Source organism: Candoia aspera, chromosome 4 (assembly GCF_035149785.1).
Source record: "Candoia aspera isolate rCanAsp1 chromosome 4, rCanAsp1.hap2, whole genome shotgun sequence".
NCBI lineage: Eukaryota > Metazoa > Chordata > Lepidosauria > Squamata > Boidae > Candoia > Candoia aspera.
Window position 1 is genome coordinate 107165301 of NC_086156.1, and position 17918 is coordinate 107183218.

Here is a 17918-nt window from a genome sequence, read left to right on the forward strand (position 1 = left end):
TTAATTCTTTCTCCTCATTAGATGTTCCCTGCTGTTCAACTCAGGCCTTAAAACAATTATATAGCATTTAGGGGAAAAGATACAAATCATTAGACCAGCACTGGAGGCCAAGATGGAGAAGATCTCCACAGCAACCATGTATTTCCCTTTGGTGCATAAGTAGGTGGGAACGAAGGACAACCAAACAATGCAAAATAACAACATGCTGAAAGTTATAAACTTGGCTTCATTAAAACTGTCAGGCAACTTTCTGGCCAGGAAAGCAAGGGTGAAACAGATAATGGCCAAGATACCCATAAAACCCAATACACAATAAAACATGATGGCAGAACCTTCATTACATTCCAGAACAATTTTTTCAGATATTGAGTGAGTATTGAAATCTGGGAATGGAGGTGAGGTTGCCAACCACACAGTACAAATAGAGGCTTGAATAAAGCAGCTGGAAAGAACAATAGAGGCTGCCAGTCTTTTCCCCACCCATTTTCTCATTTGGGATCCTGGCTTGGTGGCCATGAAGGACAGAACCACAATGATAGTTTTGGCCAGCACACAAGAAACTGCCACTGTAAAGATGATGCCAAAAGCCGTTTGGCGGAAGAGGCATGGTATCTTCTCAGGCCGCCCAATGAACAGCAAAGTACAGAGGAAGCAGAGGAAGAGAGAGATGAGGAGAGTGTAGGTGAGGTTCCGGTTATTGGCCTTCACTAGGGGAGTCTCCTGGTGCTTGAGGAAGATGCTAAGCACCAGAGCTGTAACAAAAGAGAAGGAAAGAGCAAATATGGCCAAACTGATCCCTAATGATTCTTCATAAGACAAGAAGCTTATACCTTTTGGAAGGCATGCATCTTGGGCATAGTTTGAATATCTATCCTCCGGACACTGGACACAGTCCTCCATATCTGGAAAAGAAAGCATTAGCAAGACATTTCTGGGATGATGTAGAAATGTGTTTAGGTTTCTATTGAAATTCCATAGGTTTATGTACCAATTCAGTTGTGAAAGAGAATCCATCCTGGTAGAAGAGAGTGAAAATGGGGCTCAGGAGTATTGCAGAAGATACCTCCTTCATGCCCTCAATTTTATTCCTATGTATTCTCCATCCGTCAAGTAAGCTCCCGTGCTATGCTCAAGAACACAGAGATGACTCCATGAGATCTTTTTTTTTTTTCCCCCTTCCCTAATCCAGCGATCACCCCCAATTTTGAATGAGCTTGTGAGATTCAGGATCACAACCAATATTTTGAAAACCTCTCTGTATCATATCTCTTACCTGTCTGGTTTGACATTTTCCCTTCAGGGCATGGGAGGCAATAGTAGCAACAGTTTGGCTTCCCTTCTATCTTTGTCTTACTGGTGCCTCCAAGACATTTGTTGTTGCAGAGAGAAAGGGGCCAGGCCTATTCATAAATGGAAATGGTAAGTGGTTTACAGTTTGGAAAATTAAGTTATGAAATGAGCTAAGGAATAGCATACTAACATTACTTTTCAAGAGCGTTTGGGGACTGATATATAGCAATTTCACTCTTTTACAAATATGATGTTAGCTTTGGCAACCATACCCACCACCTCAAGTTATTTCTACTCAATTGTTTTACAGGCAGTTTTTCATAGCTATTAGGTCTGGGTTGTTTTGTTTTGTTTTTCCCTGTATGATAGGTACTGAGGACAAACTAGTAGCTGGCATAATATGATTGGTTCATTATTATTATTATTATTATTATTATTATTATTATTATTATTTTGCTATTGTGTTTTATAAACTATAGCTCGAGGATACTGATATTCATTCAAATATCATGCATTCCCTGCTAATGTGGTGTGAACTTGATTAAGATAAGACAAGTAAGATCACCTAGGGATGTGGCCCTAAATATGTTTTGGGCCACAAGTCAAACAGTAAAGTCTTTAAACTGGGAGGCTAGAATGAATGAAAGTAGAATTTTGAAATATCTAGAGGGAGTAAGTGAGATAAAGTGAGATAAATTCAAAGAATTATCCAATGGCAGATCAGTTGTTTCAGGGGCTGCATAGCATGCACTTTTTCAATATCAGAAAATCGCTTACAATATCACGAAATGCAATCAGTTCTTACCTGGTTGAATCTACTTGGCCATTCAATATTATCTCCATGAATGTTCAATGTTCTTAAAGAAAAAGCCGGGGATTCTATTTTGCCAACTCTAACTCTCTGAAAGGATTGGTTTGGGAATGTGACCCAATTGATAACATCAAATCCTGCTATTAATGAGCCATTTTCATCAAAAGAAACCTTTTCACCAGCAGAGTTGTTAAATGAAACACTTCTCAGATGGTGGTGGAACTGAAATCCGGAAGGAGGGAAAAATATGAATACTATATCCAAAAAGAGCTAATACAGCAAACATTCACATCTGAGATTCTCACTTTCTCTCTCATCTCCCAGAAGCTTCATCTAGGTTAAATAAATACTAATATAGGTAAAAAGACAGCACATGACCTAGATTTCCACTTGGTACTTACAGATGTGTTGAACAAGCATATATATTTCAGCTTGGAAGACCATTACCTGCCACAGTGGCTGTTTCAGCAGTTTCCATATTTGTCCCTCTGCTCTTGCTCTGTGCAAGGACTTGGTGGAATGTATATTGTGCAGAGCATGAGCCACAGCATAGGCAGCATTATAGATGCTGTAGCTGTGAGTGGCCAGTTGTGTTTCAAAAACAGTCACAGGAAGAGAGTCTAGTTTTTCTTCCCCAGTGCAGATTTTGCTTTCTTCTTGGTCTGCCAGAGAAGTGGGAAGCACACAGTTAAAAGCTTGTTCCCAAAAAGCTTTGATGAAGCCATCTTCTCTTTCCCCTTTAGGATTTCTGGCCCAAACAAAGTTCTGGAAGCCAAACAATTCCTTTCTGTGCATTGCAAGTGATAAAGCACCATGTATGAAGTCTAAATTCCAATCATCTTGAAAGGGAAGGGAAGTGAAATCCATTTGAGCTGTCATAATCCAGACCTTTGTTACCATTGGTATATTCTCAAATTCTGAGAAGTGAAGTACCATTCTCAAAATAATGATTGTCTGGATTTCACCATGTACAATCAATACATTTGCAGTGCTTTTCATGATACCCAGGAATGTTTGAAAACCCTCCTTCACCATTTGATCAGCAAATACAGAAAAGGTTAGCTGTGGGAATCTTAGTATGATGTCAAAGCAGATGCCACTTTTGGAGAACATGGGAAGTACTTCCTGTACAAATCTCTCTCCATTAACATCATTCAGATAAACCACTCCAACCCATCGCCATTTGAAATACAGCAGTAACCTCAGAATACCCTTATAATGGAGGGCCACGCTTGGGAACATCTGCTGGAAAAAAACTCCTTGGGTTTGTTTCTCCATCATTAAAGCAGAGCCATATGTGAGCTAAATCAAAAGGGAACACCGAAAAAAGTATTTCCAAAGTAAAACAAGTATGTGTGTTTGTCCATACAGGTTGCTGATGGATCATCTAATCTAAATTCTTCCTTCTACTTTTATTTCCTGTTTTATTGTTCACAATTCAATTTTCATGTATTTCTATTTCAAATGGCAAGAAACCAATGCACCAATTTTTAGCATTGTCTTGTGTAAGGCAAGTCTTCCTCCTGCACCTCTCCTCCACGCCCTATAGTTGTCTGAATTATTTACATGAATGTGGCTAGCAAATCATAAAAAGCTGCTCCCAGTTCACATGACATGCTCTACTCCATGAAGAAAGGAATAGACAACTCAAAATGGAATTAATAAAAACTTTCCCAGACTGAAGAGTTTCTATTTAAGTCCTTGGATTTCTCTCTATTTTGTTCACTTTTTTCCATAACTTGGCCACAAAAATACCTCAAATTTGAGAGAAGAGATTCTTGCTTCTTAAATCCTTAACATTTATCCACATTGCCTACCTGTGGGATCTTGTACATGCAGAGAATGGTTGCCATGTTGAGACTGACATCAGAGTTAGGTCCCCCAATCACTGCTACCAGATTGTTCTGGGCATCACATTTGTAATTTGGGAAGAATTTGTCTTTTGTGGAGAGAAGCTCCATGGAAGCAAGATAAATTACACTGGCACTGAAATCATTATTGTAGATATGGAAACCCAGGGTGATGTTAGGTAAGAGTTTAGTATTGTCATTTATCTCCTTTACAGCAAATTCCAAAGCCAAGATATGCTGGTAGTGCTGTTTCAGGACCCTACAATGAGAGAAATTAACAGCTAAAAATATTGATGTTTTAGCAAAAATCTTGTTTGAAATTAAATTACTTGGGCCCTTGTCCTGGAATCATCTTGTGACTTCCCTGAAGATTTTTTTTTGGAAGTCTAATATGCTTCAATCAGATTAAAATGCAACATACATTAAATTGTTTTCAAGATATCCATAGTTTTCTATTCTTTCATGTTTGAAGCTCTTTGTCCAGTTCCTAGTGAGCCTGAAATGCACAAGCACTTCTGAATAGACCAGTAGGGCCTTTTACTCTCCTTTTTGGAGTACAGTATTGCATGATTTCACAGCAGTTTCAAAAAATTGGAAGAAGTTTCTGAATAATTTTAGAAACAGACATTTGCCAGAGAGGTAGACCTAACTTTTCAGAATGGGACTCAGAATTGGAATAGTCAGAAAATCTCATTAGTAAATCAGTGGTACTCATGTTCTTCTTCTTGCATTGGTCTTCATACATTCCACATTTCAAAGTGATCTACTGAGCACTAAAAATAGACAGAGTCACCATCCTAACTCCTATTTTCAATAACATTTATTTCTTGGATTGTGGCTAAGAAATGGATAAAAATGCAGAGCTTGGCAGGGGAACACGTCGCTTTGTTGAAATGCTAAGTGCAGCTGCAATGTTTGGCCCCTTAATACCCATCACTGTAACTTTTTGGAAAGAGTATAAAACTACTCTGGTTTCTTCTGGGAGACTCTCTATGAATTGCTTCTTAGTTCCATTATGGGCTGTTTTTTTTTCTTTAGAGAAAAAAGAGCAACAACTATAGGCTCCATGACAATCATAGTAGATGGCTCATTTTCTCCATTTGTCACCCTCAAATAAGCGGCGGTCACCCAGATTAAGACTGAGAATATTGTATTTAAGGTGCTAACCTTGAACCTTCCCCTCCTTCTTATACCTCTCTCATACTTCAAAGTTGGGCAGAACATCCAGATTAAGACCCAGAATATTGTACATAATAGGGCAAGTTTAATAGATGCTTTTGAACTGTGGTGTTGGAGGAAAATTCTGAGAGTGCCTTGGACTGCAAGAAGATCAAACCAGTCCATACTCCAGGAAATAAAGCCAGACTGCTCACTGGAGGGAATGATATTAAAGGCGAAACTGAAGTACTTTGGCCACCTAATGAGAAGACAGGAAACCCTGGAGAAGATGCTGATGCTAGGGAGATTGGAAGGCAAAAGGACCAACTTGGGGCCAACCAAGGGCAAGATGGATGGATGATATTCTAGAGGTGACAGACTTGTCCTTGGGGGAGCTGGGGGTGGTGACGACCAACAGGAAGCTCTGGCATGGGCTGATCCATGAAGTCATGAAGAGTTGGAAGTGACTGAATGAATAAACAACAAAGGGCAAGTTTAAAACTGTCTCTCCTTTTATCCTCTCCATCCTGCAACCTCTGCAGTATAAGATGTTTAGACCATTTTCATGGAGCACACAAAGATTGGGGTGAGGGCAACGAGGAGAGAATTAGTTTTAGAAACAAGCTGTTACTTCAGTTTACAACACTGGGAAGTAAATTCTATTAAAATGTACATGTATTCTTCTTTGTACTCTTGCCAAAATGGTCTCTTAAAAATTCAAAGATACCTATCCCCCAGTAGTATGTGTAGCAGGAAATAATGTAATAATTTGCAGATCCATCTCAGAATGAAGAATTCCTAATCTGCTCCCCTTTCAAATGTCCTAGGATGGAAACTCCCAAAATTTGGAGAGACAGCACAGGCAAATGACCATGGTGTTGAAAAGAAATCCTCACACTTTTAAATGCTTAGTGTGTAAGGATTGGAACCAGCAGAAACATGGCCCTGAAGGTAGACTGCATCACAGTGGAGTCTGCCTCCATTCTTAGAAAAGAAAAAGGAAACATTGTCCATTATTTTCTACTAAATGACTAAACAAACCTGCATTGACAAAGTTCACTCCCTCTAACACAATAACAGAGAAACAGTCTTAGAAACCAGACTTGGAAAACACATATGATACGATTAAGAAAATCAAGTGCCTTACACAAAATCACCGAAGAGTGCAGAAGAAGGACGTTTTTCATAGGAAGTAGGACTTGAAAAACGGTAAGTGTGAGAAATGATGACACCCATTATGAGATCTCCAGATGTATAATACTTATGGTGAATAGGAAGAGGCTCACTAACGTTACATCTAAAGCTAGGAACTTTGCACACTGCCAGTGGAAGTAGCACTAATACCAACACCACCAATGCTATCATTTTCCGTGGAACTCTTCTGGCTAGAAAAGGAATCACACTGCAGTGATTTGACCCAGCAGGGTCTCTGTCTAGTGCTGTTCAACCTGAGTGGTTGCTGACTGTGAGAACTGAAGCCATGGCTGCACTGTGCAACTGATCTACTGTAACTCTGAATGGCTGGTAAACATGCTTTGATATTGGTTTGTGTGGCTTGTTATTTTTCCAATAGACTTACAACTCCCCAAGGAATGGGGGAAGGGGATAGGGCTAATCTCGTAATTGCAAGGGGGAATGATGATAATTATGGTTAGGATTCAGAGGTACAGGTTCTCTGAGGGTTTGAAAATGTGAATATGTTCCCTAGATCTGAACTCAACTTTGGTGCTTCTTTGGTAGGGTTATATCATATCAATATCTATAGCATTTTCCTCTGTCTCCGTTTCTATCATGTATCCAAGAGCTTTAGCTTTAGCTGTACAGAATTTGCTCATTTATCCATAATGACAGAGGCTCCCAGATAAATGTGAAATAAACTCAAGGTGTATAAGAACACAGAGAAAAGCTTCTTCCATGTAGATAATATATACAAGGGTAGTGCTTTGACTTGGGGTAAAGTTTCAACCAAGATTTAATTATCAACATACTTTTGCTCATCTAAATTGAGTCTTCTCTGGACCCATACAAACTTGGCTCAGGAGAAGCTGGTTGATTGTTCCAGAACCTGAAAGCCAAAACAACAGGGCTGCTTCCTTGATCCAGGAAGGCTGTTCTTCCAAAGTCTGAGAAGAAATTGGATTCAGCTTCTGTAAGACCCAGAAATGTATGTGAGGCTGTTATGTAAGTCTAACTCAGTAGAGGACCGTGAGGAACTTCAGAGGAATTTAGTGAACAGGCCAAGCAGATATTTATAGGGACTGTATCTTTCTTCCCTTTTAACTGTTGGAAAAGACACTACCTCCCTGAAGATCACACCAAAGGTAGTTTGCTGAAGGAGCATGTCCACTTCTCAGGTTGGCAAGTAGTAGTAAAATATAGAGTGAAGAGAGCAGGAGGGAAAATGGCTGGTCAGCACCATTATTCTTTCTTGGCAATAAATGCACAAGAGAGAATAATGGAGCTGACCAGCCATTTTTCTAACCAATTCCTCATCCCCAGGCTTGGGTCTACAAAAGTAAAATATATTAAAATGGTTCTGCCCAAAACTGAAGCAACAGCCACAGAAAAGATGATGCCAATGTTAGTTGGTGAAGGTGTCATTTCATATCATGAGGTTGACCAAGGGAGGGAGGGAGGGAGGGAACAGGATGAAGATGAAAGTCAGTAAAAAAATACCAAGTATCATAGTTTTCCAAATTTTATTGACCATTCTCAAAGGTTACAACTATGGAATGCAAGCTGTTCAAATATACTGCACAGATGTTTGAACTGACCTGTGAAAATTGTGTTAATGGTACTAGGAATTGGGGTCTGCTATGACACCAGTTCTGTTGGGATTTAAGAGGTGTATGCATTCCTTATGTCCCAAAAAGAAACTATCATTATAAACAATCCAACAATTTATTAAGTAATAGTTGAGTCTAAAGATCTAAAACTAATCAAATCAAAAATAGTTGCCAATTAATGGCAAATTATATCTAAAGCTAACATAAAAAGCAATCAAAGAAGCAATTAGAAAACTATGAAAATTTAGTAAGTTCTTGAATTCAATGAGAGAAAGACAAGGAGTTTGGTGAGTAGTGTACTGAACTCAAAGAAAATATATATATATATTCATTAAGTTCTGTGCTGCTTAATTACCACAATGAAGAATGATGTGATTTAGGAATGGGAAAGCAGGGGAAGTTTCAATAACTTTTTCACAAGCATTGCTTCACTTGGGAATGGAGAAATAGAGGATGTTTCTGGATTGAAGAAAGTAGGGAGGAAAGAATCACCTTTCCTTTTCATTTTGTGCACCAATCCTTGGAGATCAATATCTGATGGATTTTCCAACAGTTAAAAGGGAAGAAAGATACAGTCCCTATCAATATCTGCTTGGCCTGTTCACTAAATTCCTCTGAAGTTATGATTCTCATAGAGCTGGAAGCTCAAACTACTCCACAGTTTAAGCATTGCTACAGTATATTGCTTCCTTTGTCTTATTTTGGATCCAGCTGCTCAGGAGAAGCTGGCTGATTGTTCCAGAACCTGAAAGCCAAAACAACAGGGCTGCTTCCCGGATCCAGGAAGGCTGTTCTTCCAAAGTCTGAGAAGAAATTGGATTCAGCTTCTGTAAGACCCAGAAATGTATGTGAGGCTGTAATGTAAGTCTAACTCAGTAGAGGACCCTGAGGCACCTCTTCCTATTTGGCAATCCTACTAGCTGGGATCAAGGCAAGTCTCAGAAGGGAGCATCCAGCTTCAGAGGGCATAAATGCAGGAGGGGGAAGGTCAGGTTAATAGGCCAACAGGTTTTTCCAGACTCATTTTATTACCAAAAGCGATCTGGAGGAAGAGCAAATGCATGCTTTGCAAGCTTCTGCACATTGCTTCCATTAAAAAACCAGGAATAACCCAGGAAGAGTTTTTGGCTCTAGCTACATTACCTATGACAGGTATCTTCTTGTGATTTTAGTTTGGAAAGTAATCCTTCAGTTCCTTTAATATATATATTTTGCTAATCCCTACTGATAATAGAATTGCTGTACACAATGGTTCATGAAAGAGGCTACTGAAGGCACCATTATTTCTTTCAAAATGGGATCATTTTCCCAACTAGACATCTCTGCCAAACTCCTTCCAGTGCATAAGGGAACAGTTCCTTTAATCAGAGTTTTTAACCTCTTAGATTATTGTATTATTAAGTATGCAAAAATTTTGAGCTAAACCAGGGATACAGTTTAGATGAGGAGGAACAAATCTCATTAAAAATAGTGTAGAAAAAATGTGAACAGGCCTGGAGTCCAATAAGCAGCTTCCAGATCAGGAATATTATTGGTAGAACATAAAATAAGAAAATAAAAACTCAGAATAAACTAAGCAAATTTCTAATCTTCATAATCAAGTAAATAACATAGCCAATTGCTGATGAAGAATAAGCCTCAATAACTGTCTAGTTCAGATTTAAATTAAAGGTGGAGAGAAACAGGATGTAAGGGGCAAAAAAACCTTTACCTGTTCTTTGAGGTCAGTTTTATTACTCAAGGTGTATATTAAGAGACGTAAGAACAATTTTGTTTCCTTGCAACTTTCTTAGAATGGGATTAAACCATATATAACTCCTTCAGAAGGGTCATCAGCCTTGAACTTTTTAAATGCTTCCCCTTAACAGTTGCTTCTTGTCATTCAGTTCTGGCCTCACCATAATGATATAGCATTTGGGGAAAAAAATCAAACCCAATAATCCAAAACTAGAAGCCAAGATGGAGAAGATCTCCACAGCCACCATGTATTTCCCTTTGATGCTCAGGTAACTTGGAACAAAGGACAACCAAACACTGCAAAAAACCAACATGCTGAAAGTAATAAATTTGACTTCATTGAAATTGGTAAGTAATTTCCTAGAAAGAAAAGCCACCATAAAATTGATCATGGCTAACAATCCCATAAATCCCAGGACACAATAGAACATTTCAGTGTAACCTTCGCTGCATTCTAAGATGATTTCTTCAGGCAGAGAATGTATGTCAAAATGGAGAAATGGAGGAGAGGTTGTCAGCCAAACAGTGCACATGATGGCTTGAATGAAGAAGCCAGAAAGAACAATGGAGTTTGCCAAACCTTTTCCCACCCATTTTTTTCATCCTTGATCCAGGTTTGGTGGCCACGAAAGCTAACACACAAGAAACTGCCACAGAGAATATGATCACAAAAGCAGGCTGTTGAAAGAGACACATCACTTTGTTGGGATGGCCAATGAATAAATAAACAGAAAGGAAGGAGAGCAGCAGAGAAACAAGGAGTGAGTACGTGAGATTTCGATTGTTGGCCTTGATAATTGGAGTATCTTGGTGCTTAATGAAAATCCAAAGCACCCAAGTTGTAGTGAACGAAAAGGAGAGAGCAAGCATGGCCAAAATAACTCCCAAGGGTTCTTCATATGACAAGAAGTGTATGTCGTTAGGGATGCATGAATCCTGGTTATGGTTTGCATAGGAACCTTCTGGACATGGGGAGCAGTCATCTGAGTCTGGGGGAAAATATATATATATCTGTCTGTCTGCTATTAATCTGTCTTGCTTCCTGGATCATGCTAATAGTAACTCCTTTTCATACCACTGCACAAAAACTTTATCTATGGGCCCATGATGTGCTAATGATTAAACTGGACTTCTAAAGAGACTTTATTTTTATTAGAAGTAATTACAGCCAGTTTGGTGTAGTGGTTAAGGCACCGGGCTAGAAGCTGGTAGACTGTAAGTTCCAGTCCCACATTAGCATGAAGTAAGCTAGGTGATTTTGGGCCAGTCATTCTCTCTCAGCCCTAGAAAGGAGGCAATGTCAAACAACTCACCAGGAGTCAAAACTGACTCGAAGGCACACACTAAATGAATAATTAGAAAGCAAAATATAGGAAAATGTATCTGAGCTATTTAAAGTAAAGCATCATAAAATAAATAGAAAATCATTTCAAACATATATCATTTTAACAAGAGTACTCTCTCCACATATTTTATCAGGTGAGGGCATACTATATTATTCTTTGGAGAATATTTCTCTCTGGATTTGTCTCTGGATTTCACATCACAAAATTCATCAAATTCCTTATTATTTTGTACTTAACCCACTTCCCTTCCCTGGCTGATCTTGGAGCTCAGGGCCCTCTGAGATATATGGGACTCCAACTCAGAATTCACAATGTGAATGGTATTTGGGACATTGTAATCCATGGTAACTGGAAAAAAAAAAAAAAAAAAACCCTGCTTTAGGTCATCTTCATACACCTGAGGAATCATAACCAAAACTTTAAGCAAAGCACAAGCAGCAAAGAGAGGAAGCTGGTTCCATGACACCTCTTACCCTGCTGCTGAGAGACCTTCCCAAGTGGACATTGAAGACAATCATAGCAGCAAAATGGCTTCCCCTCCTTTGTGGCTTTTGTATATCCAGGGCTGCATTTATTGTTACACAGAGAAAGAGGCTGGACCTGTATGCGAATGAAGGAGGAGGATATCTTAAGTTTCAGTAAGTATTCTTGATACTGGTTGGTCAGGAGCAAGAATACTTGTTGCTGGTTAGAAAAATGTCACTGAGTGTTGTGATAGTCTCCCAGGAACTGCTGGCACACAATAGGTGTGGTGACAAAGCTTCACTTGGCATCACTTGTGGAGAGTATCATTCACAGAGGAGACTGTTAGAACTTCTACTGTTTGGGATAATTCAGGGTGGAGACAGAGAGACTTCAGTGCCTCAACAGTAAACTACATCCTCACCTGATTAAATGTGCTGGGCCACATGAAGTTATCAACAAAAGTTGTGAAAAAAATGTTTTCTGGAGCAAAGGGATCCACCTTTCCTACTTTTACTCTGACAAATGACAGATTTGGGAATGTGACCCAATTGATAACATCAAATCCAACTACTAATTCTCCATCTGAATCAAAAGAAATTTCATCTCCAGCACTATTGTTGAATGAGACGCTTCTTAGATAATGATGGAGCTAAATTGAAATAGAAAAAAAAAAAAAACAAGCTGGTTATTGATACTGATAATTAGTAAAGAGCTCTTCATGTATAGGGTGTACATATTTATAGTTATACAGTACCTTCTTTAAAATGTGATGCATGCTTGTGTTAATGAATAGTTACTTCCATATGGCAGGACCCCCCATTATGCTCAGACAGAGTAGTCAATGGTAAAGGATATTTGGATGTGGTGTTCAAGAGTTGGATAAATGAATGAATTTATTAATTGTTCTGTAAATTGGTGTAAACTATGACTTTATCTGTTTTGAGTAATCTATTCCCGCAGGCATAATAGTCACAGTCTCCTGAACATGGGACCAATTTATGTCCCTTGGAGGATCATTTTTCAGCTCCTCCCACCCATTCCAACACTAAGATGGCATATCAAAATATTGTTTGTCCTGCCTAAAACCACATCACTTATTCCTTATCAGTCTTTGTCATACCAGGCCTGCCATATTAATCCACTCCAAATGTGGTCACCTACATCGCTCAGTTATTCCTTAATTTCTCTGTTCCCAAACTTGCTATTTGCAGAAAGAAGCATACATGTTGGCCATGCAGTGCTCAGAATAGCTCACATGGAAACTGACCCTAAACTGAGCCAATGGTCACACTTCAAATAGGAATGAAAATGAAGGGCAGAGATAGAAATGACAGAAATATCCATGGAGATTTAGGACCTGAATGTCTTTCTAGGAGAACAAGGAAAGAATTGATGAGGATAAATGGAACATTGTGATGCAAACACAGCACCTTTTGTACTTGCATCACTGTGTTATACACAGTATTCCAGTGGCAGAGCTCACATTAAATGCTGTAATCTTTTTTTTCTCTCTCTTTTTTAAAAAAATCTTGTGTTCTAATGGGCACTTGCTCATCAAGTGACAACAGAACGCCACGATTACACTTGTTATCACTGCAGATCACTAGGATGCACTGTGTAACCAGTTTTGTTCTTCGTAGAACTTGTAAGCCACTGACACTGACTTGACAATAATCAGACCTGACATTCAGAGCTGGTCTACATACTTCCAAAGGGGAGATATTCACCTCCGTTTCATGCCGTTGTTGAGGTGTCATTTCACAGATTAACGTAGCAAATCCATATGGGCCTTTGTTAGGGCTTTTCAAATAACTCACCTTATTTTCCAACTGACTTTTAACAAAAAAACATGATCAGCAACATGCTGTTAAATCCTAAACTGGTTCCTTAATTCATGAAAGGATCATCCAGTGATTTCTTAGAGTATTTATAAAACAGAAATATACACTGTTGATCCAGTGGCACAATTTGATGTTAAAGGATTGGTTTTAGTTAAAATAACTTTTCTGTTCAATCTTAAATATTCCTAATTCCCTTGCTTCCTGAAACTTCTATTAAAACTGAATCCTCACCACCACCACACAAATTTAACCCAAAGGTTTAAAGTGATGGTAGCATAAACATTTCCTTAGATTTCTGGTTAATGGAGTGATGGCTTTTGTTAGGGGCTTTTTATTTATGTATTTAAATTTATTTAAATCACAAACACAAAGACTTTTATTTCCCCCCACCCATCCACAAAGGTTGCTTTATTATATAAAATTAAAGTAACACATCCAGCCAGGTTTAATGGCACTTGAATTGCTTCTAGAAATATGTTTCCAATATGAATCTGCAGATTGGACTTTCTCAAAGTAGGGTGGGTCCCTCTAAGCAAACCTAACAAAATTATTATCATAAATGTGGACACTCCAATATGACTTTGATTAAAAAAAAAAAAAAAACCTTCCTATGAACATATTTTAAAAAATGTAAACAAACTACTGAAATCTCCTCATTGGAATTTGTCATTGAAGGAGTCAATAGTCCTGAGGGGGTTTTTTGTGCTTTTATATTGACATCCTTTAGAATGTGATCTATAGATCCATAGTCTCTAGCAGAGATAAAAATTAAAGTACAGTACAATTTTCAAATGCGATAATATTTTTAAATATTTTTAACTTCTTCATATGACACCAAGAATGTTCTTATTTTTGTCATTGGAATACTACACTTTCCTAAACAATACCACACTCTCTGATAGGTTCAGCTTCCAATTTTTTAAAAAAAACTATTATAGCTGTGGAAGTCAAGCATGATTGGCTATAGAAATCAAATGAATGAATAAATACATAAATAAATAAGATGATACTGGATAAGATAGGATGTTACTGACTCCTGTTGTTAGCTTTGACTATAGGTGTGTCAGAGTGCTTAATGAAAATCCCAAGGACCAATATTGTGACAAAAGAAGATTGCAACAATCACTGATGTAGTTTCTAAAGTGTTCTGATAAGGTAAGAAGGTTATATATTTGACAATGCATACATTTTGATGGAAGTTTGCATATTGTTCTTCTGGACATGGAACAGAGTCATCTGCATCTGACAAAAAAAAAAAAAAATGTGATATAATGTTTTTCAGTGACTGGCCCGATGCCATCACAAAGTATCTGAAGAAATAAGATCTCTCTTCCCTTTTTCTATATGGATAGAGTGGAAAAACTGATTAGCATTAATCAGTTATGATAATTAAGGTTAGTGTTAAAATAAATTATAATAATAAATTATATTTTTAACCTTGCAGATTCAACAAGCAGATGGCCAGATTCAGCCTGATGACTCTGTCTACATTTTTGAGAGTTATAGGTTTAAACTCTTCCCACAAAATAGGGAAAGATGATGTCTCAGTCAATTCAACAGAATTTTCTCAACCTGATTTCAGCTCAGAACTCATGCAAGCCATTTAATGCATGCAGATGTTCTTAGAACCCTTCTCTCTCAAGCAGGGATCAGGGCTCTAAACAGGCCACTGGTCAGGACTTTGCAATTGGAATAAGCATGGAAAAAGAGTTTCCATAGTAATTGTGGTCCCTAATGTGGGCTCTTAACACATGCTCAAGTGAGGGGTTTCACTAATTTCCTTCACAGCAAATGCCAAGGGCAGGATGTGCTGATAGTTTTGTGTCAGGAACCTTTAAGGAGAACTGTATAAACTGAATCATTATGATTCTATCAGAACAAGTTTTGATATAACAGTCCTTGGACTGTAGACATGAATAAAAGCTATCATGGCCTTTTCTTTTAACTGGAAAATGAAGTGGCCATTATCTCTTGTCTCCTTAGAATAAAGTCATGGCAACAGATAAAAAGTTCCTGTACCCATCTATTACCCACAGAAAATGCAGTTTGGAAGACTGAGGAATGTTAACAGCAAGTGATCTTCTTTGTGAGAAGCATCTGAGAAAGTAGACTGAAATTCCTGAAAATTTACACAATAATAAATGTGTTAATCTCTAAGCTGCCAAAAGATTCCATGTAGGGTTTTGTTTTGTTTGTTTTGTTTGTTTGTTTGTTGTTGTTTTTCCTGCAAAAGAATAACAAGCCTTTGGAAATGGTCTAAATTGATTAGTTGTTTAATACAAAATGTGAGGAAAGGAAAAGTAATCCTATCTATAACTGATTTGCCATTTTGCCTATTTGAAGACATGTGAGATTTGAATTGCTCCTAGGAATATGTTTTCAATATGAATCTACAGATTGGACTCTCTCAAAGTAGAGTCAGTCCTTCTAAGCTAACCTAATAAAATTATTATGATAAATGTGGACACACCAATATGACTGATTTTTTTTTTTAAATGGTCATCAATTTATTTTACAGTAAATACCAAGTCCAAGATATGCTGATAGGTTTGAATTGGGAACCTTTAATTGGACAGTACCACTGTGAATTACATTTTGGTGAAAATTAACCAAAATTTGTACTGCTGAAAATGACTATGTTATACCCTCTTCCACTTGCCAGAAGACTAGAGTATCACTGATAAGAATTATGTCTTTCCTCCTAGGAATAAAATTTATGGCAGTTGGAAAACTTGTCTGATCTAATAAAATAAGTCTGAATGCCTTACAGCAGCTGACCATATTCTTTACAGGTGAGAGATATTTTAAAGTAATGTGATTCAATGACTTTTTTTTTTTTAAATTGGGGGGAAGAAGAAGACTCTTCATTTGAGGCCCACCTCTTTGGAACAGTTCAGCCCTCCCTTTCCCAAGATAGAGATAGATATTTTTTTTAAAAAAATAATTTTCTAGAATGTTGGAGTTCTAGTTGTGGGTGGCACAACTGTTAATTGTGTTCTTTATGTTTCAAATAGTGGATTTTCAAATCAGGCTTTAAACTCTAGCTGCCTAGAGTTTATTGAACTAGGTGGGATTTATGCAAATAAATGCATAAATTTATTTATGCAATAAATAAAAAGGAAAGCAGAAATGCAGTATACTGTACTGTGGATGGATGGATGGATGGATGGAAAAAAATGGATCATCATTAATCAACTAATTTTCTGGAGAATTACCCCTCAGATTTCTTTTCCAACTACTTAATGCTTGGACTGACTGTAGCTTTATTGAAAAAAAAAAAAAAACATTCACTGAAGTCATAATTGAGATGTGTTTTATTCAAATATTTTAAAATATTTCATCCTCAGATTTGAAAATCATTACTGAAAGCAGTAATATAAAAGCCACAGAAGTATACTGATTGATCTTTTCCAAGAAAAAAAGTGTGATTCAAATTTTCTCCAGGAGTGTAACTTGAGAGATCTCCATCTTTTCACACAACTCTTAGTCCTGAGCTCAGGAAACTGTTCTCCATAAGTCTCTCCTAACAGACAGATTATTGTAACACACAATTTTAAGTTTTATCTTCATCTTAGGAATCCTAACCCTAAAACCAAGTTCCACAAAAAGAGAGAAAAAAGAGAAAAGAAACAGAAAAAAAAAATGTTTAACAGTCATATCTTATCTAACTCTCCTTATTTAATTCCTATCTTAATATCAATCTATTATTAAAATTAAACATAAGCATTCACCCTGATTTTAACCCACAGACTAAATCCTAACCTCACCCTCAAAGAAGCATAGCCAGTACTCTATCTGCATCAACTTTCCCCAAACAGAAGTCAAAACATTTTTACATTGACACATTCCCCATACTCTCTCTTCTGTAAAACTGTTTCATTTTCCAGGGAAGAATAAAGGAATTGGCATTCTCATTACTAACATCTGTAACTGTTGATGTTTCATCTTATTACCATAATATGAAGCCAAATTGAATTTATTATAGCAGTAGAAAATCTTTTACGACTGGAGAACAGGACCCAAATCAAGTTGATTTCCCAAGGGCCAGGGGAATTTAATGATCTCCCTGAGGAACTATAGAGGTCTATAGACAGATTCTATAGATGCCTCCTGTTGACATACAGTACTCATATTTTCTTGATAAATACAATACTAAATAGGAGTTTATCTGCCCTATCAATTTCTTCTCTGAATTCCATGTAGAGTTCTAGGAGCTGCTGGCAAGACTACAAATAGTAAAGAACATAGTTAATCTTCCTTTGGAGAGTTAGTATAAAGAGGTACTATCTTCATCATACATGTCTGTGATATAAGTGACCAAAACAACAACATAGGCAGACTGAGTTTAATCTGTGGCATTAATTTCTGTCTTTCAGGCACAAAACCTCCTTGAACAAGTATGATTGTCTACTTAGTATAAAGTAAATTAGAAAAATAAGTTTTCTTCTTACAAAGAGAGCAAACTTTTGCATTAGTAGCTTCAAATATAATATGCTTCCACACAAAGGGATGCCTTTAACTTATAAGAACTTCCACAAGATTGAGGTATTTCCATAAACTTTATTTTCAAATTAAAACATATTGCTTATCATGTGGAGTTGTCAGTGATATTCAGCAAACAACTTGGAGAGTCT

The 17918-nt window shown here is 37.4% G+C and overlaps 1 protein-coding gene across 1 annotated transcript; it reads right to left on the reverse strand.

The window, feature by feature from the left end:
• On the reverse strand, nt 1-6345 carry LOC134496945 (vomeronasal type-2 receptor 26-like). Its single transcript, XM_063302658.1, has 6 exons — nt 6257-6345; nt 3919-4210; nt 2549-3403; nt 2096-2323; nt 1274-1400; nt 1-902 (listed from the first exon to the last, which is right to left on the reverse strand). Exons 1-6 carry the CDS (start codon nt 6343-6345, stop codon nt 1-3), a joined length of 2493 nt encoding a protein of 830 aa, XP_063158728.1.
• Between the last annotated feature and the right edge of the window lie 11573 nt (nt 6346-17918).

What these genes read in the sequence shown, in the direction of transcription:
- LOC134496945 (XM_063302658.1), bottom strand. Translation starts at nt 6,345, where the DNA reads ATGGGTGTCATCATTTCTCACACTTACCGTTTTTCAAGTCCTACTTCC. An exon ending in TGAAACAGCCACTGTGGCAG is followed by an intron (nt 2,324 to 2,548) that starts GTAATGGTCTTC and finishes TCCGGATTTCAG; the next exon opens with TTCCACCACCATCTGAGAAG. An exon ending in GGCCAAGTAGATTCAACCAG is followed by an intron (nt 1,401 to 2,095) that starts GTAAGAACTGAT and finishes ATTTATGAATAG; the next exon opens with GCCTGGCCCCTTTCTCTCTG.